At 53.2% G+C, this 22596-nt stretch overlaps 2 protein-coding genes and 2 non-coding genes across 4 annotated transcripts in view; all 4 read right to left on the bottom strand.

Annotated features, from left to right (window-relative positions):
- Window positions 1-11352, bottom strand: part of PLXDC1 (plexin domain containing 1) — a 63461-nt gene extending 52109 nt beyond the window's left edge. The window contains exons 1-2 of the mRNA XM_054593633.1: window positions 11150-11352; window positions 3130-3308 (exon numbers count right to left, since the gene is read on the bottom strand). Coding sequence (XP_054449608.1) covers window positions 3130-3308; window positions 11150-11225 — 255 coding nt within the window. The 5' untranslated portion in view covers window positions 11226-11352. The remainder of the gene's footprint in view (window positions 1-3129; window positions 3309-11149) is intronic.
- A 2208-nt stretch (window positions 11353-13560) lies between these two features.
- Window positions 13561-13632, bottom strand: TRNAC-GCA (transfer RNA cysteine (anticodon GCA)). The gene has a single exon. It is a non-coding gene; the product is annotated as a tRNA-Cys (tRNA).
- A 684-nt stretch (window positions 13633-14316) lies between these two features.
- TRNAC-GCA (transfer RNA cysteine (anticodon GCA)) lies at window positions 14317-14388 on the bottom strand. The gene has a single exon. It is a non-coding gene; the product is annotated as a tRNA-Cys (tRNA).
- Window positions 14389-15560: 1172 nt separating this feature from the next.
- On the bottom strand, window positions 15561-21235 carry ARL5C (ADP ribosylation factor like GTPase 5C). The gene is made up of 6 exons (XM_054593646.1): window positions 21190-21235; window positions 20488-20548; window positions 19174-19321; window positions 17986-18069; window positions 17298-17449; window positions 15561-15730 (listed from the first exon to the last, which is right to left on the bottom strand). The coding sequence occupies exons 1-6, from the start codon at window positions 21233-21235 to the stop codon at window positions 15682-15684; spliced, it is 540 nt and encodes a 179-aa protein (XP_054449621.1). The 3' UTR covers window positions 15561-15681.
- Between the last annotated feature and the right edge of the window lie 1361 nt (window positions 21236-22596).

The raw sequence follows: 22596 nt of genomic DNA, 5'->3' as shown, positions 1-22596 counted from the left end.
AGAGAGGAGGAGCGCTCTGAGCATTTATTACCCTGCTCCCTCCCTACCAGGCTGCAGGCTGGCAGCCTCTCTGTCCCACCTCTGTTGCTACTGCTCTTGTCCAGCAGCCCCTCGGGCGGGCAGAGGCAGTCACAGCTCTTGCTGGTTGGGGGAAGCACCTCAAGCCAAGCGCAGCAGCCTTCTCTCCTCCGCGCTGCTGCTATTCCTAAAGTGCCTCACCGTCCCTGTTGTCTTCCTTCCCCCTGCCCACCCCTGTGCACACTATCCCTGCAGGAAAGGGAGAAACGATGCCGAGGCAGGGCGGGGGTGGGGTGGGGGGAGGATGGATGCTGAGAGCAGGGAAAAAATACTTAAACGAATTTTAAGTATTGTTAGAAGGAGAAGATATTACATCTATGTTACGAGAGCAGGAGACTTTTTTTTTTTTAAGAAAAGAAATAATCAGAAAATAATAAAGAGCTCTTGAAAATTAAAAATATGATAGTAAGGAAGAACCAGTAGCATTAAGAAAAAAAGGTTGAGGAACAACCACTGAGTAGTCTTAAGCTGTTCTTCCACAAACTCTTACTTAAGCAGAATAGAAATAAGGATGACAGAAAATAAACAGTTTCTAAAAGTTGTTGGGTGGGTCGGGGGGAGTGGTGGAGCAAGAAAAGAAGACTGAGAAAATCTCCCAGAGAGCGGAACAACCATAACACGCAAACTAACAAATATGCAAAAGCATGGACAGACAACAAAAGAGGGGAGAAAGTTCAAGGATCATTCCCCAAGACAAAAGGACATCAAATCAAAGGGAATTGTAGAAAGAAGAACACATGGCAGGGAGAAGATTACCAAAGGAATAAAACAGGAAGACATTCCCGGAACTGGTGAACATAAGTCTCCGGGCTGAAGCAGCCCACCAAACATCCAGCCAAAGCAGGGCCCTCACTCACGGAGGTTACAGAGGGCACCCTGAACGCTTCTGGAGGTGGGGGGATGGGTATATGCAAAACCAGGGCATAAGAATGGCATCAAGCCTCTCAAGAGTGACACCAAAAGCCAGAGGACAATGGTGAGGTGCCTGCAAGTTTCGGAAGGAAAATTATTTTTAATCTTGAATTCTATATTCAGCCAAACCATCCATCAAGTGTGAGACAGAATAAAGTCATTTTGAGACATGCAAGCTCTCAAAAGAACTTTTTCTCCCATGTGACCTTTCTCAGGAGGCTAAACAAAGGGGGGAAGCAGGAAAGAGAAGACACAGGGTGAGAGAATAGGACACCTAACACGGGAGAGAGACCAGGGCCTCCATCTGACGGAGGAAGGGAGGTCCCAGGATAGCTGCGGGGCAGATGGGGAACAGCCAGTCTGGGCTGAGCAGGACTATGAGAGACAGGCGTCAGTGGAGGGGGTGGGGCAGGGGAGAACTGACAGGTTTGTCTACCCCAAAAATATATTTGAGGCTGTTAAACAACAAAATTCAACTAAGTAAATTTTAAAAAGCTTATTGGCTTTATTGAATGATTCATGAGCTGGGCAGCATCTCATCTCGCAGACAGAAGGAAGTTTCTAGCAAAGAATAGATTGTTTGTGTCAAGGTCACCCTCTTTCAGGGGATGGCAGAAGCCTATCAGGCCGATAACCTCACTAGAGCTGACCAGGTAATGCCACACTGACTGGTTAAGATTCTGCTCTGGAGAGAGGTTGACACTGTAATTAAGTTAGGTGTTAAGCGTTGGTTTTTGTGCCATGGGCTTAGCACAAGTGACTCCATTTTGGGCCTATGGTCTCTTTTTTAACACAGCCAAAGGGTGTGTAAAAATGTATAGCTGTAGTAAATACAGAAAACTAAGCAAGTAGAGGGGGCAGGGATCCAAGAAAAATAAAAATATATGAGAAAGTAAACAATCCTATCACCCTGCTTGGATTAGTGGTGAACAATATTTACATGATTATAATAATATAAAGCAGAGCATATGGATTTAACAAAAATATTGAGAAAGTAAAACGATGCTCGGGAGAGTATATAAAAGACGAATCTTCATCTACACAACAGGCAGTCAACAGATAATGTCTAAATGGATTAATCAAGAGACAGCAGAACAAGCAAATTACTTAGAAATATGGAAGTAACTAGCCACAGAAATGCTTGACGCTGTGCGGGGCGGGGGACGGGGCGGGGGGCCGCTAGTGTGTTTTGTTTTCCAATTTTAGTATTATTTGACCTTTCTGACTATCTGTAAAACAGTTCTTTGATTTTAAAAAAGTTAAGAAAACATAAAATAAAGAAATATGTACTGAGAAGCACATCCTCTCATTCCTTCTTGTTTCATAGCTTTTCAGCATCCTGAGAATCCATCCTCTTTACTCTTAGCCGTAGGCATATACGCACTCATAACAGATGCTCACAAACAGCCCAAGGTGACAGACACACAAGAATACATACATAATATACCAAAACCCTCAGGCTCACATGCAAACACACTCCTGCTCACATGCACACATGCTTATAGATTCACCCACACACATGCAGAAGCCCCGCCCCCACCCCTCTTCAGAAAGCCAGCTGGAGAGCAGGAGATGCTGTGAGGCTGGCCTTGATCCCCGACCTCCCTGCACGGCCCAGGCAGAGGAGGGTCTCTCCCGGGCTTCACCCTCATTGTTTCCTCTGCTCAGAGCTCCCCACCACGAGGCTGAGCAGCCTGAGCCTCTGCAGCCATGAACTCTTTGGGGACACACAGTCTGAAGATGGCACAGAAATGAGGTGGCGGAGGGGCCAGAGCTGGCAGCGGGATGTGACTAAGAATGCCACCCTCGTTCAGCTTTTAGTGGAGGCCCAAAGCAGCGGGAGTGTGCAGTGCAGTGTCAGAACGCTGTGGACACACTGTGCGTCCTTGAGCAAATCACTTTACCTCTCGGAGGCCACGAGGGGATAGGCAACCAATGACACTCTTGAGATGCCAAGATATTACAACCTAGGCTGGGCCCTGCTTCCATCCTCCTCCAAATCCCCTTCTTCACGCTGACCTCCAGGGCCAACACGAAAGGACATGCGATTGGTGGGTCTGACGAGGGTACCTGGGGCGCCTGGTGGGCCCCCCCCCACCACTCCCCCCGGCCCCCCGCCCCCGTTCCTCCAGCACTCACCACCACCCTGGTCTTGTTATCTGGCAGCGTGTCAATGGCCAGGGTGCCCCCGCCCAGGTCCTGGCTCAGCTGGGTCCTGTCTGGCTCCGACACTGGCCCAGGGCTCTCTCGGGCTCTCCGATGCCAGCCCAGCATGGTCCCCTTGGCGGCCCATCCAGAGCCTCGGCCTGCATCCTGACCTGGGAGAAGGGGACAGAAAGCTGAGTCCTGGGAGTCCAGAGTAGAGATCTTACTCTGCAGAGGCCCCGACCCCATGCCATCACTGCCTTTGGGGACACCGACTACCAGGGCAGGAGACACTCCACATGCACTGAGAGACATGTACCCAGCTCTGCTCCATGCGCTTCGCACACACATGACACTTTCAGTCCTCACCACAGCAGAGAGGACGCTCTCCATTTCAGACGGGAGTCAGTGGCTCACAGAGGTTAAAGGTCGCACAGCAGGTTAGGGATGGAGACAAGTTCCACACCCAGGGAGATCGGCCCCCAAAGCAGTGGTTATTCTTAACCTGCGTTACACACTGGAGTCACCCAAGGAGCTTTGAAAACTCCTGACGTCGGCATCCCGCCCCGGAGACGCTGATGTAGTCAGTCCGCGGGTAGCCCGAGCGTTAGGATTCTTAAATGATCCTCAGGGGAGCCACAAAGAAGCCCTGGACCTGATGCTGCAGACAAGGGTGAGAACCACTGCTCTGGAACCTTCCAAACCAGTTCCTTATTTCTCTGCCAGAAATGATACATACTCTCACCCTCCAGGGGACTCTGGGGACTGGAAGCCAGAGAGCAGAATTCTTTTAGTTCAGGGCTTCTGAACCTTGGTCCTACGGACATTTTGGACTGGATAATTCTTTGTTGGGGGGTGCAACTCCTGAGCGTTGTGACATGTCTACCAGCCTCCCTCGCCTCTCGCACTAGATACCACTTCTTCCCCGGCGGTGATAGTCAAAGACGTCTCCATAGTGGGGACCAGTGTGGAATCCTACCACTACCTTCCAACACCTTGAGCAAGTCATTTTCCCCACAAAATAAGGAGCCTGGACGCCATCAAGGATGGCAAATAACTTTCATCTCAAAACGCATCTCTAGTTAGTGACAGCCAGGAGCGCTCTATCAGAAGAGCTCTGAGGCTCCTGTTTGTGTTTAGCAGGAAAGATTATGATGATCCATTAGCAATGTCTGCCATGGCACAGGGTTGGAAAGTGGTGTCCCCCCGCCCCGGGCCATTTAGCAGCTACTCCCAGGCTCAATGTTCTCTCCAGCTCCCTCATTAAGTGTTTCCTAAATGACACAGAAACCATGCTTGTGCATTTCAGAAAGACGCGTGCCCTCAAAGACATGTTTTATATTGTCACTCCCATTTCCACACCTACTAGGGATGTGTGTATGGGACACGGACCACCAAACAGGTGGACCTGATAGTCCCCGCAATCTTCATCAGTTTCAGGCCCCCCCTGGGTCAGGTGCCCTTTGCGACCTCTGCCTGTGCCCACCGACTCCCCAGAGCTCCTGGATGTCGCCCCCTTTCCTAGAGCATCCACTGGTGCTGAAATTATGCCCCTGTCTCCCTGGCGCCCCCAGGACTCTCCCACCTTCTGTCAGTGTGCACCCTCAGCGCCTAGCAAACAGTAGGTGCTCCATCACTGCATAACTGAGTACACGATACCGGTGGTAACTTGGGAGCCAGCAAGCACAGAGGTTGAGACAAGGTTTGGCCAGGACCAGGCCTGGGGCTGCGGCCAGGGCTCTTTGCTATGAGGCTCCGGTTTGTCATTAGACATTTTATCCAATTAAGTCATTCTTGGCAGCTGGCACCTGCTGGACCCTTGCCGGCCCCTTCTCACTTCTCTGCCCCTAATCGCAACCAGATGCTCTGGAGAAGATAGGGAGAAGGGTGGTCTCCAGACCCCTCCCCGAGGATGCCCACTGGCTGAGATGGACTGGGGCCCAGTCCTGGGAAGACAGCCTGCCCCGGTCCCTACCTCAAGCCAGCGCTGCCTTGCCCTTCTCGGTGAGGCCCACGGCTGCCTTGAGAAATAGGACTATTTGTGCTGGGCTGGTCTGCTCAGCTCCCTGGGTCCTCCTGCAAGCAGCCTGAGGCCTGGGAAGGAGCCAGGACAGGAAAGGAGGATGTGCAGAGCGAGTGGAGGGGTTCGACTGGCCAGGACAGGGATGCTGGGGATCTGCAGGCATTGCAATGCTGCGACTGAGACCAGAGGGTGCCTGGAGGGCAGGGGCCCGAGGCCTGGGAAGCGGGCAGGGAGGGGGATGCCCAGCCAGAGGGAGGGCTGGAGTGAACACACTTGTACCCGCAAGCTGTTTGACGACCTTGGACCCATCCTTTTACTTCTCTAAGCCTCAGCTTCCTCATCCCTAAAATGGGGACAACAATCACGCCTATGGTACCAGCTGCTATAAGCCTCAAAGGAGAAACAAATTAGAAGGCTTTCTAAATAGAGGGCTCAGGGCCAGGATCAGAGGCAGGGTTCCTGAAGAAGGGGAGGGAAAGGATAGACCAGAGTCTGCCCTACCCTGGCCTAGCCCTAAATCTTGCCTTCCACACCGCCTCCCTGCCACCCTCCCTCTCCCTGCTGGCTAGGACAGGACATCACCCCCTCAGCCGTGGAGGGAGCCAACGCAGCTGGTTGCTCACGTGTGTGTGTGCAAGGGCCCACGTGCCTGTGCATACTCGCGCATGCACACACACACACAGACTTGCCTGAAGGCCCTTGCCTCCACCCTGTGTGCTCACGCATGTGTTACACACCTATTCAAACCTGAGCTACTGCCCGCTCTACCTTCTGCCTTGCATTGTAGAGCCTCTGCCTGTGAGCGAGGGCAAGAAGCTTCCAGAACAGGCTGTTCACTTATTCATCTACTCATTCACCCACAGCCCCAAGTAGCAGACGGTCCAGTGAGATGTCACAATAGTAATAGTAAAAATAGCCATGATCGCTGATTGTTAGAGAAATGCTTACTCTGTGCCGGCACTATTTCAAGTGCTTTAAATAAATTAACTCTTTTATTCCCCACAATAACCCCATGACATAGGTGCTAGTTTTAGTTGGATCTAGTTTACAAATTTGGAAATTGAGGCACAAAGATGTTAAGGACTGTCCCACAGTCACACAGGTGGTCGTGGCAGAATTTGCGCTCAGGTAGCCTGGCTCCAGGGTCTGCTCAGACCACAGAAAGTGCAGCAAGCTGTGACCAGCACCCCCAGGCTGTTTCCTAAGGTGCAGGGGCCGCCCCGGGGCGGGCCTGGAATGTGGCCTGGGCTCCTGGGTGCCCTGCTCTGAGAACTGTGGGATCTGAACCTGGGAGCTTCCCTGGGAGACTCTGTTCCCTGTCTCGCAGGGGGCAGCCCGGGGGTAGTGCCCTAGCCCCCTTCACGTGCCACCCCCTGCTCCAGGGCAAGAAGCAATGGGATGATTTCAAGAGGCCAAGTCATGCCATCCTAGTGTCTGGTCCAAGCCACCCTCTTCCCACCCATCCCCCAAGTTGCCACTCCAGACCCATGGCCACCACTCGGTCCAGTCGCTACCTCAGCCTCCACTTTAATGCGCTCAGCCGGTCTTTCACACGCCCGACAGAGCACCTAGACGAGAGGATGAACTTGATTTCAGCTCGTGCATGCGTCCCACTCGTCACCGCCCTTGGGCTGAAGGCTCAGCGACTCTCCCCAGCATTCCAGGCCGCTTGTGACAGGATTCCTGCTCTCTCCTCCAGCTTCCTGGCTCCCTAAAGCCCCTTCAGGACCCGGCCCGGCTCTCTCTGGCCACAAGGCTTCACACATGCAGCTTCTCAGCCAGGATCACTCTGCTCCGTAAATAAACCCTTCTCCCCATGAGCTCTTGCTCATCCTTCAAGTCTCACAAGATGTCACTTCTTCCCAGCACATCCTCTGACATCTCTCTCCCTCGTCCCAAATGTTCCATGGGCCACCCCAGCCCTGATCCCAACATATCGCTGCTGCCTGTGCATCTGCAGGCTCCACCAAGATCCACAGGGCTGAGAAGACCCTTCCCTTGGGGCACAGCCCCACTGGAAACTCTCACTGCAATGTCACAGCAATAAAAGAACACAGATGTGGAATCAGACAAGTTTGAGAACGAAGCCTGAATCTACTACTTACTATGATGCTGGACAAATCAGCTTCAGTTTCCTCCTCTGTAAAGTGGACATGATATAAAAACCTACACTTGGTAGATCGTTTTGAGTCCTTAACAAAATAATGTACACAAAGCACCGAGCAGGGTCCAGCCTTCCCTGGGTTTCCCATGAGGACCCACCTTTTGAGAGGCTGGGGAAAGGCTCCAGGCCCTGAGCTGAAATCCTGCCCCCTAGTTACAAAGCCCCCAAGTGTACCCTCTCCCCTCCTGCTGGCGGGCAGGTCCCACTGACGACCCCCACCTGGGAAGAGGGAAGGAGGCACAAGGAATTGGCAGGAAGGGACCACCGAGCAGCTCCGAAGGGAGAAGAGGAAAGAAGAGTCTGGCTCCCTGTGAGTTCCTCTCGAAGGAAGAGTCTGGTGTCTGTGACTCACTCAATAGACATTTATTGAGACTCTGCTGTGTGCTGGGTGCCATGTTGGCTGCTGAGGTGACAGCAGTGATCAGGGTGACACAACCCCTGTGCCTATGCAGATTCTAGGTGGATAAAACATACACGAAATCAATGATAGGGCAGATGAGACAATGGGAGGTGGGGATCCGTGCTATGAAGAAGGCAGGCAGACAAAGCGGGGAGGGGCTGCTACTCTGGCCAGAACCATCAAGGGAGGGCTCTCTGCGGGGGTGGCCCTTGAGCTGACTGAGACCTGGATGAGAAGCCAGTTACCTGAAGGTCCGAAGGGAGGCAGCCCAAGCGTGCTGAGGGACAGAATGGGGACAGCGAGGCAGGCGTGAGGGCAGGGAGAGGCTGTCTGACGGCCACGTTAAGAATTCGGATTTGAGTCTTGGTTTGTTTGGAAGCCCCTGGTGGCGAGGAGGAGGCTGGAAGCAGATTCATGGCTAAACGGACCCTAGACAATCTAGTCCAAATCCCATTTCATAGAAAGGGCGACCACAGCGCCGAGAAAGAAGGACGTCGCCACGGTCACCAGGGGGTTGGTACTGGGCCTGGTCCCCTGACTCCGAGGCCACAACACCACCTCCAGCTGCCTCTTCCTTCTGTGTCTGTTTTAGACACCTCTGGTTCTCCCTGGGCCAGACCCTCGTGTCCCCTGCTCCCACTAGGCACCCCAAGGCCATCTGCCTGTCTGTCCACCTGTCTGCCTGCCAGGTTCTCCTGGTCTCTTCCTCCCCTTGACTCTGTCTTCGAGCCGTGCTATATCTTCTTTCTCCTGCTCCCATTCGAATGATGGGTGAAATGCCAAGTCTCCACCAAACCCACCAATCCATCAAGAGGGAGAGGAGATATACACATGTAGATGTGAACAAAACCAACCCCATCTCTGTGTCCCAGATTTAAGTTTCATGCTTGACCTTTGACCAACTTCATTGTCCCTAGCAACCATTTCAAACTTTCTGGTGCATGATTATCTGTGTTCCTTAAAATGTAGCCATAAATATTTTTTTTTAGTAACAGCCCGAATCCCATGACGACTGAGACAAATATCAAACTGGTAAAAAAAATATTGATTATAAACAACTGTCTATCACAAGACCACCAGGAGGTATGGTCCCTGATGCTGCTGCATTCTTTGTCCCTCTGTCCTGTCAGCCATTAGTACCTGCGTTATACTATTTGAAAAGCACTACAACAGGGGTCTGTTAGCAGAGATTTGTGCAAAACTGCTGGACCGTTTGTCCACTCAGGCCTGATTTTCCCGTAAGTAAATTACCATATAATAAATCCTCTTATATTCTCGGCAGTTGCCAGTGTCGTCTTTCAGTCTAAAGACACCTTCTTCTTACGGTGGCCAGGATACCTCAGTCAGGAGAGCTCAGCTCCCCCCGAGCCATCCCCCTACCCTGCCCAGAGGGCTCCCTCCACACCCAATGGCAGCGCCCCTTCAGGTCTCGCTCCCAGCTGCCCTTTCACTAGTTGCAAAGGCTCCACCAGCCCTCAGAGTTAGGCCCCCCCTTAGTGGTCCCCCCAGAATGTCCCACCTCTACACCTGTCCTACCCCAAAACACCCGCTAACAGCTACCCACTCTGGCTTCCTGAAGCTCCTTCAGGTCTAACCAATCTCTCCTGCTGCAGAGAAAGTCCGTTTCTTCTGGCTGAATCTCTGTCAAAGCCAAGAAGACTGAACGTCTTCCACTTAGAGATGATTCAAGTCTCTGCCTGCCCTGCTCTTGCCGCCCGTTCCAGCTGTCTCCTTCCTCAGCCCAGTTCTGAAGGGGCGGCCTTCAGCCAGGCCTAGGTCTGGCCACCGCCCCCTTGCTACCCCCCAGCTCCCCTTCCCCAGCCCTCTTCCAGCTCTGCAGAGGTTCAGAGCCCTCCCTCATCAACCCAGTCACCTCCTGAGTTCAGGAGATTCCACCAGCTTTGTTGGGGCTACAAAGGACCTCAAAAATTGACCTGGCCAACCTCTTCTTTTATATATATATATTTTTTTAAGTTATCACCCATACATATCATAACAAATCAGAAAAAGAAAGACAATCACAAAAAGAAGCTCTCTCATAATTTCACCACCAAGAGACAAAGATTTTGCCCTTAGCTTCACTTTATTATGAGGCAATAGGCCCAGAGAAGGAAAATAACTTGCTCAAGGTCACACAGCACGTGAGAAGCCGGGAACAGAAGCCAAGTGTCTGGCCGTTCTCTGTGTGGTCTTCCTGAACGCTGGCGGGGTGGTTCCACCCCAGCAGCCTCTCACCACATCAGCTTCCACTGCTCTCTGCCCACATCTCCACCATCAGCACCCTTCCCTACCCTCCTTCTCAACAGGGCCCCAGGCCTCTGTCAGCAACACACAGGGACCATTAAAGTCAACAATGCTGTCACTGACACTGTACTTGATGCTAGCATACCCCTGAGAACTAGCAGCCCAACCACACACACACACACACACACACACACACACACACACACTGCTCTGTTCCATCTGGCACACACCTATGCCAGTAAGGCGCAGACCTCTCTCTTCCCAATTCTGTTAAGAGACTTGACTGGAAATTACCCACCTCCCCAACCCCAGAAAAGGTCTGGTTACAGGAGGAGAATGTAAAATTATCTGTTTGGAAAATGGTTCTTTTATAACATGAGAGATTCAAGATAGATCTCAGAAAGGACTTCCAGGTGGGAGAGATGGTTGCGGAAAACTGGTGTAAGAGGAAGAGGAGTGTGTAGACAGGTGCTCCCATCCCCACTGCCAGTCTACAGCCAGAACAACTGAAGGCCAAAGGGCACAGGGCAGAGCAGAGCAGTTATACTGAGCGGAGGACCCTGGAGGATGGGGGATGGAGGATGCAGGCGCAGTAAGTTGCTTCTTCCTGGGCCCAGAACCGCTCTCCAGGTACCATACAGGGAGAGAAAGGCTTCAGTCCAGGCCACCAATGCCCTTCCTCTGGGAGAGATGCTGGTCTCCACCATCCCCCTGTCTGCTCCCACCCAGCCCCTAAGTCCGACTCAGATCCAACCTGGGGTCAGCTCGGGGATGGGGCAGGAAGGGAAAGAGGAGGCAAAGCTGGGCAGACGCCCCGTCTCATCAGAATTCAGCTTTGCCCCATGTGGCCACGGGTCCCCATAACCTGCCCACTGTTCCCTTCGGGGCCGCAACCCACTGCCTCATGGAGCCCCTTTTTACAGGGGTACCTTCAGTGTCCTTCCAGGAGGACAATTTCTGGTGCCTGCACCCTCACTTACGCACACTATGTGTTTAGAAAAGTGGGGTCCCTGTCCACCTGCCACAGCCCACAGGGCTCCTGGCCTCCCGCCTACAATACCCTCACCCCACCCCCACCCATCCCCGACATCACCAGCCTCTCGGTACTTGCCCGTGCCCAAGCCTGTCGACCTGCCCCCTCCCTGCCCCCAGCCCACCCGGCAAAAACTCCGGCCAGTCCTACCTGCTCCGGGCTGGGGGCTCAACGCCCGGGCAGCCTCCCGGAGCACCAGCACCAGGAGCCACAGCTCTCCCCGCATGGTGGGCGCCAGGACCCGCCCCCGGCCCGCTGCAGCCGAGGGAGGGGGCCCGGGCTCGGCGGCGCGGTCCCCGAGGCTGGCGGGCGCAGGGGTGGGTGGCGAGGCGGCGGCGGAGCGCGGGGCTCGACGAGGCGGCGGGAGCGGCGAGCGCGCGAGCTGGAGGGGAGCGAGCAGAGCGGCGGACCGGGAGGGGGCGGGGCGGGGGGCGCGGCGCCTCGGAGCTCACCCCAGGCTTCCCCGGCGCTCTACGCCCTCCCCCGGCACTCTCCGAGGGCTCCCGCAGCGGCTCCCGCAGCCGCTCCCGCTCCTGAGGGAGGAGGGAGCGGGGGGAGGGGACGGAGTAGGCAGACGGACGGGGCGGGAGACCTTTGGGCAGAGAGAATCCCGAAGAGCATCAGCGCACCCCCACCCCAACACCGCACCTTAGTTCCTGCCTCTCCTCCCTTCCTCCACTCCCCTGGAGAAAGCAGCAAAGATCCAAGGGACCACACCTCAGGAAGGGACAGGCGCCCCTTCCTCGGGTCTTGGCTCCTGCCATGCCCCCCGCCCCCAGCTCCACCAGGTTTCCCAACTTCCTGAGCTCTTCCTCGGAGTTCTGTGGATACCCACCCCACCCCGGAATTTCCCCTGCAGCAAAGACTCCCCAGTTCCTCTCAGCAGCTGGTACCTGAATCCCACCCCCCTCCCAGGGTTCTCTCCACCTTACCACACAACCCCCCATTTCCAGCACCACGTTGCCCCCCAGCCCTGCAGACTTGGCGGTGGAGAGGGCCTGGCTCAGCCTTGTTTTGATATAGGCTGGGCCTTTCCCCACCCCGAGAAGGTAACCCACCCTTCTCTGGGGACCCCAGGCCTACTCAGGGACCTCCCCAGTCAATCTTCAAAGCCAGCCCCAGAACAAGAAGGCGGTTCACCCCCCTACCACCACCGTACACCAGCCTCTGGGGATAGATTTTTTTTTTTCTTCTTCCAGGACAGAATAAAAATACCAGCAATTTAGATTTAATAGACGGCAGGGAATCAGGTCAGGACTCGGAGGTACCTCTTTCCGCCCCTGACCTACTTCGTGCAACAGCAAGGAGCTGGAGCGCTGGAAGGTGGGAGAGTGAGGCATGGAGGGCACCCTGGGTTCTGCAGGCCTGGGGCCTAGGAAATGGAAAATCATTGAGAGGGGTATGGACGCTGAGGGCCACTGGGGGACTTTCCCAGGAGGAGGGACATGCGTGGGGACAGGAAAGGGAACAGAGTGGGCCGAAGTGAATACAGAACTAAAGGCTCTCTAATTTCTCAGAATCCCAGTTCCTTCTTCCTCAGGACCCAGGGTCCCAGAAACAGGCTCCTCCAGCCCTAAACCCTCTTATTCCCTTAGGCTGGGACAAGGCAAGGCCTGTCGGTAAATCCTTTTCTAATTTAAATCCCGATTCTGCAGACTCGAATAGGTTTGAATGGGTCCAGCAGAACTAAGGCCTACCTGAGTGAGTGTGGTTGGTAGGGTAATAACATGGATGCAAATAATCTATAGGTTCAATTTGAATATTTCACATAAAATGTCATATGGTGAGCTTGAGTGTGATATTGTTATGTTTCAGAATTACATGGTTATTATTTTATAGTTTAAAAATTGGTAATTAAAAAGGGGCGTTTTATCTGCGCCGGGCGCTGTAGACTGCTTCTTCCAACTACGGCTTCTTGCTGCCCTCTAGTGGCCATGTGGCAACCCGCAACGTGCGTGTTTTGGGGTTTCCCGCACTTACCCGGACCTGCCCAGACGCTGTACACCTGCTCCGGCTCTGGCCCAACTGGTCCACATCTCTTCGCCCCTATCTTCTGGGAGGTCAAAATGAGAGGTCCAGGACGATATTGCAGCTCCGGTCAGGCCTGTTTGTACATTCCCCAGTTCGGGGTGCCCTCGAAGTCTGTTTTATAAGGTTTTCTACAAGAGCTCAGGCTGAAACAGCAACTTGGAAATAACTAAAAGCCAACGACGTGTAAATGTTTTTAATGTAAGCCTCTAGAACTTGAGAGTACATCAGAACCACCTGGAGGACTTATTAAAAAATAGATTTCTCGGCAACACCCCCAAGTTTCTAATTCAGTAGTTCTGGAATGGGGCCGAGAGCTTGTATTACTAACACGTTCCCAGGTGGTGGTGCTGGTCTCCAGGACCGTATCTGAGAGCCACTGCGGTAGGATTCTTGTTTCTTGCACTCACCGCCTCTGTCTGCCCAAAAAACAGATAACGAAGGAAGGAGGTGTCGATAGAAAAAAATGTGGAAGAGAAGCTTTAAGGAAACCTTCTTTAGACACCGAATGTGGGGCTATAAAAAGACTTGGAAGGGGGCACCCGGATTTGAACCGGGGACCTCTTGATCTGCAGTCAAATGCTCTACCACTGAGCTATACCCCCACGTTGCAAGTGCTCCTGCGAAAAGACTCTTAGCACTGCTTATACTCAGACGCCGCGCGATGCTTCCCAAGAGCAGAGTCCAAGATTTTAAAAGATACAAATTTCAAGTGGTTCTATCTCTGAATTCAGGGGTTTTTTTGAGCTAAAGACTACTACTGATGGTGTGAAAAAATGCAATTTGGACATGTGGTAAGGTAAGTCCCTCGAGATCTCTAAGATCTCCTCATTTCCGGGGGTTCCTTTGGTCTGGGGACCCCTTTTGCCCTGCTAGAGCCCCCTTACTGCTGTTCGCGCCCCTCCCTCCTTCCTACACTGTCACGCGGGCTTCCCCGGGCCGTCCTTCCCCAGCCCCAGTGTCCCTAGAAACTCAGCTTCCTTCGCTGGGAACTACCATCGGGTCACTGATCACGCAGACCTGGGAGTGTGCCCGCCTCCCCCCTACCTAGCGTAGTGGGCTCTATGTATACAGTCCCCCTGGGTCAACCCGGTAGCCCTCGCTCACACTCGCCAACGCATTCCACTTCTAGACACAAAGCTGAGCGTGTGGATTGGTAGAATCTGGGCCTCTGTCCTCTGACTACAAAAGACGTTGGCTGGGCCCCGAGGCCGTATTTCCTGTCACTGGCAAGGGAACTTAAAGCTGGATTGCAGAACCAAGAAAACTTGAAAAGCCTAGGCACGCAGAGGGGGCACCCGGATTTGAACCGGGGACCTCTTGATCTGCAGTCAAATGCTCTACCACTGAGCTATACCCCCACGTGCACATGAGTCTTTCTCATGAGGATTAATTTCTGTGGAATAAGGAAATGGCATCGATTTATGTTTTTATCTTGGGGTTGTGCTAAAATAATCCAATAGGAAGAAAGAAAAACCAGAATCTGAGTAAGGACAGCTAGTTTGACTTCACTAAGTGGGAACTTTCATACACATGGTCAAGTACTACTCCAACATTCTTCCTCAATAAAAAAGAAGAAGAAGAAGAAGAAAAGAACAGCTAGAATTTCTGAGTTCTTCCTTCACAATCATGCCTCAGGAAAATCACAGATTTAAAGAATCCTGGGTCCTTCACATCTGTGTTTAGACTCTCGCCAAGATACCCACTGCCTAACTTGAGAAGGAGATAGACACCCTGACCCCAAGAATATCGGGGCCTGCTGGGGTAATAGCACCGCTCCCTGTGCACAGGGCAGCCTGGACTTCCATCCTGTCTCCAGCTGGACCTAGATAGGACTCCTGGATCTTTTCAGCTCCGAAGGGCCCCTTCTCCTGCAGGCGGAAGTAAGAGGTGAGTACTTTTCAATGGCATTTATTACACCTTTATAAAAACCCTAATACAATGTGAAAAACATGATTACAAAAAGACAGACAAGTGGGACATTTGGCAGGAGTGGGATTGACATTGGGAGGACACTGGAAGTGAAGGGCATAGATGGAGAGGCTCAAAGCTCAAAAGCTGTGGTCAGAGCTGGCATCTCAGAGGGAATGGGGAGGCGAGGGAGGAGTGGAACTCCCTGCGGCGCCAAGGACTGCTCCTTTCTGGGATGTCCTGTCCCACTCCTTCTCCCCTCCCAGCTTTTGGGTCTGCACTCCTTCCCCTGAGCCCACCCCCTTCACCTTTCTAGAATATCCTTTTGCCCAAAGGTGGCTGAGGAGCCAGAAAGCTGGGGTGGGAGTGAAGGGGTTAAGAATGAGTTTCTAGGAAATAAAGGAGTCTCTTACTTTGCCACCCACCCCCTGCCACCCTGCTTTTCCCATAGAGAGGTTGAGAGCTAAGGGGAGGAGGCTCCATTTCCTAATCCACCCTGCAAGAAGGACACCTGCTTCCGTGGAGTGAGGGGCAGCTTCTGCTGCTGTCCTGTCCGCCGCATTTCAGGGTATACAGTCTAGCTCCTCTGTGTGGAGTAGGGTGGGCAGCGGCAATCTTCACTGTCCATACCAGCCCCTGCTCCCACCTGAGAACCGTCGAAAGTAATAAACAGTCACTTGGGTTTTCCACCCATGTAGTCCATGCAAAACCTCAAAGTTTCCGGTTGGTCCCGGGCTGGGACATCAGTTGGCAGTGGCCTGAGATTGCATCCATTGCAGCCCAGCAAGCAGCCTGCAGGAAGGGAAGAACAGGGCAACGATCAGCCTATTTCATGAGGATGATGGCCTTCAAGCCCCCAGCCCCTGTCCCAAGTCGACTGAGGGGGCAACTGAAGTTACATCCAATCTTTCAGTCAACGAATGTGAACAGACTGAGTACACACTATGCATCAGCTACTGCGCTGGGCGCTGCCCTCTGCGCTTATCTCCAGCAGAGGAGATGAATATTAAACAAAAGGATTAAACCAATTCTTCCATAATTACAAACCTTAATAAAGGTTAGGAGGAAATGTGCAGAGGCCTCTGGATATCTGGGAGGCAGGGGGCCCTTCTCTAAGGAAGTAGCCTGGAGACCTACCTTAGCTATGTCTGTGGATAAATACCTTCCTACCCACTCCATTGCAGGAGGCTGCACCAGGGAGACTTCAAAGGCCTGGGAAAAGACCTCATAAGCAAGTTCTCCCATTAGACTGTAAGCAACGCCAGAGCAAGGGGTGTCTTGGTCATGTCTTTATTACCTGGGAGAGTGCATGGCACATGGGGGTACTTCGGAAATGCTGGTTGAATTGAACGGACTGTGGGTTGGGGGAGAAGGAGGTCCCCTTGACTCAGGGAGTAGCAAGACACTGTACCAGAAATGTGTGGTTCCTTGGGCTGACTTGCCTAAAGCCTCCCCTTCTTCAACCAGCCACCTAGGTCCTCAGCCTGCTGTGATTCCACTTGAGAAGGAAGAGGAAAGGGAACTCTTCAGACCTGATACAAGGTCTTTTCTATATGACCGTGACCTAGCTCCTTCATATGCTTCAGGAGTTTACTCAGCAGCTACCTTCTTAGCCATCCCTCACTAGAGAGCTTATCTAAAGCTGCAACATTCCCCATGTACTTCCAATCTCCTTTCCTAACTGAACTTTCCCCTGAACACTTTGCACTTTTTAACTTACTATACATATATATTTTTTCATTGTTTATTGTCCTTTTCCCCCGCTGCAACGTAGGCTCCATGAGGGCAGGTATTTTTGTCTGTTTCGTTCACTGCTCCTTCATATGCTTTTCCCCAGTGCCTAGAACAGCACCTGGCACTAGTAGGTGCTTAATACAATTTCCCTACAGAAGCTCTCAGGGGTAGTAGGTATAATCACCCTCCTCTTTACAGGTCAGAAAACTCAGGGTCAGAAAGAGTTGGTGATTTCTGTCTGGGAGATTTGTGCCTGGCCTTCCCATGGCAACCTCCTCTTCATTCAGGCCTAGCTCAAAAGACATCTCCCGGTGGAGGCCACCCCTGACCCCCAGAGCTAAACCAGACTTCCACTGAGATCCAACTTCACTTTCTTCCCAGCACTTATCAGTACCTAAAATGTTTGTGTTTGGGTGGACTGTCGCGTTTCTCCCCACTAGAACAAGCCCCTTGAAAGCAGGACTCTCGCTCACTGCCTACCCACAGCACCTCAACTGTGGGAAGGTGCTCAACTGACTCAACTGACTGTGAACCAGGTTCTGACAGGAGAGGCAGGAGAATGTTCTGATGGTCAGTTGTTCGCTGGTTTGGCCAGGCCTGAGGTCCAGGTGAGGCAGCCACTAACCCTTCCCCAGTGAGGGCACAGCAGCCCTGTATGTGCCACGGGTGGTCTTTGATGGCACTAAGGGTGAGGAACTGGGAGATCTCCACAGTGGTCATGGAGTCCTTCATATCCTGTTTGTTGGCAAAGATCAGCACGGAAGCCCCTTGCAGAGCCTGTGGACAGAGGAGTTCAGCTCCAGTCAGCCTGCCAGGGCCCAGCCTCTCTTCCCAGTGCCCCAAGTGTCCCCTGGCTCCCCTGCTATCCTGGCAAGAGAGACCTATGCCCAAGTGGGGTGGGGATGGGGGGCCCTGTCCCAACATAGCAACCCCTGCAAATGACACTGACAGCTCATAGAATGGCTCCAAACCAGCTCATATAATCTTATAACAGTTCCATAATGTAGGAATTCAATGGTTCCCCCCAATTTATAGTTGGGGAAACAGGATTGGAGAGGCAGACTGACTTGTTTGGGGTCCCACAGAGAATGGGGCATGGTGTTAGGACCCTGAACCAGCAACTTTGGCTTTTGTGGCCAACGATGCTGAGGGCATTATGATCCTTCATCTGAGATAAACTAGCCCCGCCCAAGCTGCTAGCTAGAGGCTCTCAGAGACTGCGTCATCAGGGATGAAGCTCAGAGAGGCTCCGTGAGTAAGCTGAGGTCACACAGCTCGTACACAGGGACCCCTCCCAACCACAGAGGGCTTACTTCATGGGCCAGCATCTTATACAGCTCCTCCCGAGTGGTCAGCAGCCGCTCCCGGTCTGTGCTGTCAATCACAAGGATGACGAACTGGGCAGCAGAGGGGAACCATGAGTGGCGGGCGTTCTCGTTGCTGAAAACGCCTCCGGCCCAGCTGCGCGCCCCACTGGCTTCTGCACCACCGCGATCCAAGCCCCGCAGGAAGTGCACTGTCCAGGCTCGAGATCTCACCTCCCAGTCCCATTTTTTGTTGTTTGTTTGTTTATTTTTGTCCTAGTCCCATTTCAATTCCTCTTTCCAACCAGACACAGGGAGTACTCCGCACAACTTCAGATTTCATGCCAGAGGCTATGCCAAGCCCTGGACATTCATGACTCCAGTTAGCCCTTTGGCACTGAAACTACAGCGGACCCTTGAGCAAGGCAACAGATAGGGGCACCAACTCCCGCAGAGCTGAAAATCCACATATAACTTTTAACTCCCCCAAAACTTCTCCAGGGCTCCCATGGAGATCAAAATATGTGGATGCTCGAGTCTGTTATATAAAATGGCCACAGAACAATGCATACAGTTGGCCTTCCATATTGGCAGACTCCCAACCGCGGATTGAAAATATTGTATTTGATCCATGGTTGGTTAAATCTGCAGGTGCAAACCCCAGGAATACAGAGGGCTGACTGTTTATATATTGAAAAAAATCCATATATAAGTGGACCCCAGCCGTTCAAACCCAGGTTGTTCAAAGGTCAACTGTATTATTATCCCCATTTACAAATGAGGAGACTGAGGCTCAGCAAGATGACATATCTTGCCCTCAGGCACATCATTGGTGAGTGCTAGTGCTAGAATTTGAACTCCGCTGTCTCATTCCAGGAATGAAACCACTGAATGCTACTGCTTCCAGAGTAAGTGAGGCCCCTGAAGACAAAGGGTCTACTCATCCAATGCATCAGACAGAAAGCTGCCAGCCAGCAGACAAAGCTGCTAGGAAATATTCAAAAATTTTAACAGGCACTGTGCTGTGTAAGTATTTGACACACATGCATTAGCTATTATTTTATTATTTAATTTTCACAACAACTCAGGGAGGTCATTATTACGGTCTCCATCTCACAAGTGGGGGAAGCAAGGCCCGGAGAGGTTAAGCAGCTGGCTAGTGTCACGCAGCCCCCCTGGCCCCAGTGCCCACCTCACCTCAGTGTTGAAGTAGTACGTGTGCCAGGCGGAGCGCAGAGCCTCCTGTCCCCCTATGTCCCACATGAGGAAGTGGGTCTTTTGCAGGACAATCTCCTCCACGTTGCTACCAATGGTGGGACACGTATGGACCACCTCATTCATCAGGCTGGGAAGGTGGAAGAGGGTAGCAAGAGCTCAGCCCAGCCCACTCCCAGCTCTGGCCTCCGACCCCTCTGCTCCCAAGTCAGGCTGACTCTAAGTCAGAACAAATCAGCCCAGGCTGAACAAGCCTCTACTGAGCACAGGGGAATGCAGACAGGAGTGAGACCAGGTCCTGCCGGGGCCTGGACTCCAGAGAGGAGAGGCTTTGTCGAGCAGTCTCCCCAAACTTTAATATGCAGTTGAATCACCTGGGAGTCTTGCTAGAAGTCAAATTCTGATCCAGGGGGTCTGGGCTGGGGCCCAGCATTTCGTACTTCTAACAAACTTCCAGATGATGCCAATGCTGCTGCTGGTCTGTGGACCACACTTTCAACAGCGAAGGATTTGAAAAAATGAGACAGACACGAGTGCGGGCCATCAGAAAGGTGCTCTGTTTATAGTGGCATAGCCAACACACACCCGTTTACACAGAAGGCATTCCTCTGGACGGAAGGCCTGGGAAGTAAAACTGGGAGTTAGAGGGCAAAGAGCCTTACTTTTCACTGTATGCTCTTGTACTGTTTGGATTTTCCTTTTCTTCTAATTTTTAAAAACCATTTACATATATCACTTTTTCAGGGGAAAATTTGTCCTAAGTAAATACTCTGGAGGCTCCAGAATGGGAGAGGTACCATCCAGGGAGTGAATTTAGGGGAAAAAACTGCGATGGGAAATTACTCAGCACATGTGCCAGGCTCCGCCAGGCTCTGCCAGACCGGGAGCCACGGAGCCCCGCGGACCCAAAACGGGCTGGCCCTGCCCTTTGGGCCTGTAGAAAGGAAGGTGCAAAGGTCTAGTGCCCGAGTTAAAAAAGAGGGACCTGCCGCTAGGGGGGGAGCAAAGAGCAGGGAGGCGGGAAGAACCTGCCTGCCCACCAGCGTCAAGCCCGCCACCGGTTTTGGCAGGGGCCGGGGGGTAGATGGCCAGGGGCCGTGGGGTTGCCCATAGCGATCACATTCGAATGCCAGGCCAGGGGCCACCGAAGTGAGGCGCATACCAGAAAGGTCCCGCTAGCGTTCCCCACAGCCCTGCTCCCGGGAACCGAGGAAAGGGCTCCGGTGATTGGTCCAAATGTTTGTCAGTCTGGTGGGAAAGCACAGCGCCCCTCTCCCCACCCCCGGAGTCACTTACAACTGGTAGAGAATGGTGGACTTTCCTGCATTGTCCAGTCCCACGATGATAACCTTGTGCTCTGGAGGCATCCGGGGGAAGGACAGGGTCAGGGCCAAACGCGATGACCAAGGAGCTGTGTGACCCACTAGGCCTCCCAATTGGAAACAAGTGTTCCCAGCAGGCCGGTACCGTTTCTGCTCCCCAGCCGCCTTCTCCCACCCCGCACCCCACCCCCACCCCCACCCCCAGAAAAAGAAAGAAAGAAAAGAGAAGCAACAGGACAGGTTTCTTTCCCACCGGCCCCCAGGACACCTGCACCACTCCCAGACAGTGGAAATGAGAGCGGGGCCCCATCTCCCTCGCTCCACATTTCCAGAAAAGTGATCGTCCGAAGGGGCCGAGGAGCTCTGGGCTTGCCCACAGGAAGGGTCCGGGGAAAGTGTAGAGAGCGCAGTCACGATTGCAGGAAATCGGCGGCGGCGTTTACCCGGAGGAAGGAGTCTCGCCCAGCCCTGCGCCCCGGTGCGCACCGACGCCCGCGACCCGAGAGGAGCGGGCAGGGAAGGGACAGGGATGACTGTGCAGCAGGCAAGGAGCGTCCACGCGGGACCCTCCCAGTCTTAGGTTCCCCATCGTATCCGCCCCGACAACTCCAATCCCGGGAGCCCCAGGTGGGAGCCGGATCAAAGCGGTCGTTTGGATGCCCTGTGCGCCCCTTACCCTGTTTCCCGAAGATGCCCATCATCTTGGTGATCAGTTGTCCCATGGCGCCACCCGAACCAGGCAGAAGCAGGACTAGGTAGCCTTCGGGGGCCGGGGTCGAGTCCCGAAGCATGGAGCCCCGCCCTCGGGGGAGGGCCGGGAGGGGTCTATGAGGTCACCGAAGCCTCACGAGTCTCCTCGGGGCCTGGGAATTCCCTGGGACACTGACCCCTCACGAATGCTATGGACGTCATGGGGACAAAAAAAATTCCTTGTCCAGAGCCCTGGAGGTGCAAGGAAAACTGGAGTCCAGACTCCACATCCTCCCCCTCATCCTGAGAGAACTCCAAAGTTCACTGGGTGGACTGCTCCCCCACTGCAAATCCAGGAGACTCAGTACAGTGTCCCACAACTAGATCCCAGCTCACCCTTCTCCAAGTGCCATGTCTAGAGGATGAGACTAAAGCAAAACCGTTGGCCATTCACCTTCTCCCCCTACCAGCTGTGTGGGGTAGATGGGGCTCCCTGTTCCTCTCTCTCTGAGCTGGGAGAATATTCTTGACTCTAAGCAGATCCCTACTTGTTCACTTGCGTGGGTTTTGTAGGCCCACTCAAGATGAGTTCCCCTGGGGCAGGGCAGGGTCTCCCTCCTTTCACAGGTCCCTTGGTGATAGGCAACTTCTACGAATAAACCAGGGCTACTTCTGTATTTCCTGACAAACCAGCTGTGCAGGCACAGCTCCCCGATCCCAGAGGGTAGGTAGGCATCTGAAGACAGTGATGGAGCAAAATGGGTATCTCTCAGCCAGAGACCCCGCAGAGGGATCCCAGATACTAAGACCCAGCAGAGAACCTGGACCCAGAGAGCCAGGCTGGAGCTGCTGCTTGCTCTTTGTGAATTTCCTTCTTTGCTTAAACTGGGAAAAACCAGAAAACAAAAAGAGAAGTGGGGAAGGCAAACCAATCTCAGGCTACAGGGGTGGTTGGGAGACACCAGCCCTCGCACAAGAGAATTGGCTCCTTCCACCCCACGCCACGGCTGGCCTCCCTGCCTCTGTCCCCTCTCACCGGGGCCTCTTCCCCACAGCCTTGTTAACCTTCGGAGTCTTACTCCTCCCCAGCTCATAAACTTTCAGTGGCTCCCTATTGACCACTGGATTCAGATCAGTCTCCTCACCTGAAATTAAAGAGCCTCTGCAAACAGCCCCATTTGCCTTTGCAGCTTCTCTGCCATTTCTACCCCCTGGTCCTTGCTCACACATGCACAGCTCTTTCCAACTGTGCTTTTTCTTCTGCACTTCATCTACCTGAATGCCTTTCCCTCAGAGGAGAGGATTCCTGAGACCCATTAGCTGCCTGCTGAGGGAGCCGTGAGAGCAGGGTCAAAGCTGAGGTAAGGGAGGAACTAATACCAAGAAAAACATA

This window comes from Pteronotus mesoamericanus, unplaced genomic scaffold, assembly GCF_021234165.1.
Source record: "Pteronotus mesoamericanus isolate MK-2021 breed Mesoamerican mustached bat unplaced genomic scaffold, CSHL_Meso_final scaffold_476, whole genome shotgun sequence".
Lineage (NCBI taxonomy): Eukaryota > Metazoa > Chordata > Mammalia > Chiroptera > Mormoopidae > Pteronotus > Pteronotus mesoamericanus.
This window is presented reverse-complemented; position numbering and strand designations above follow the sequence as displayed.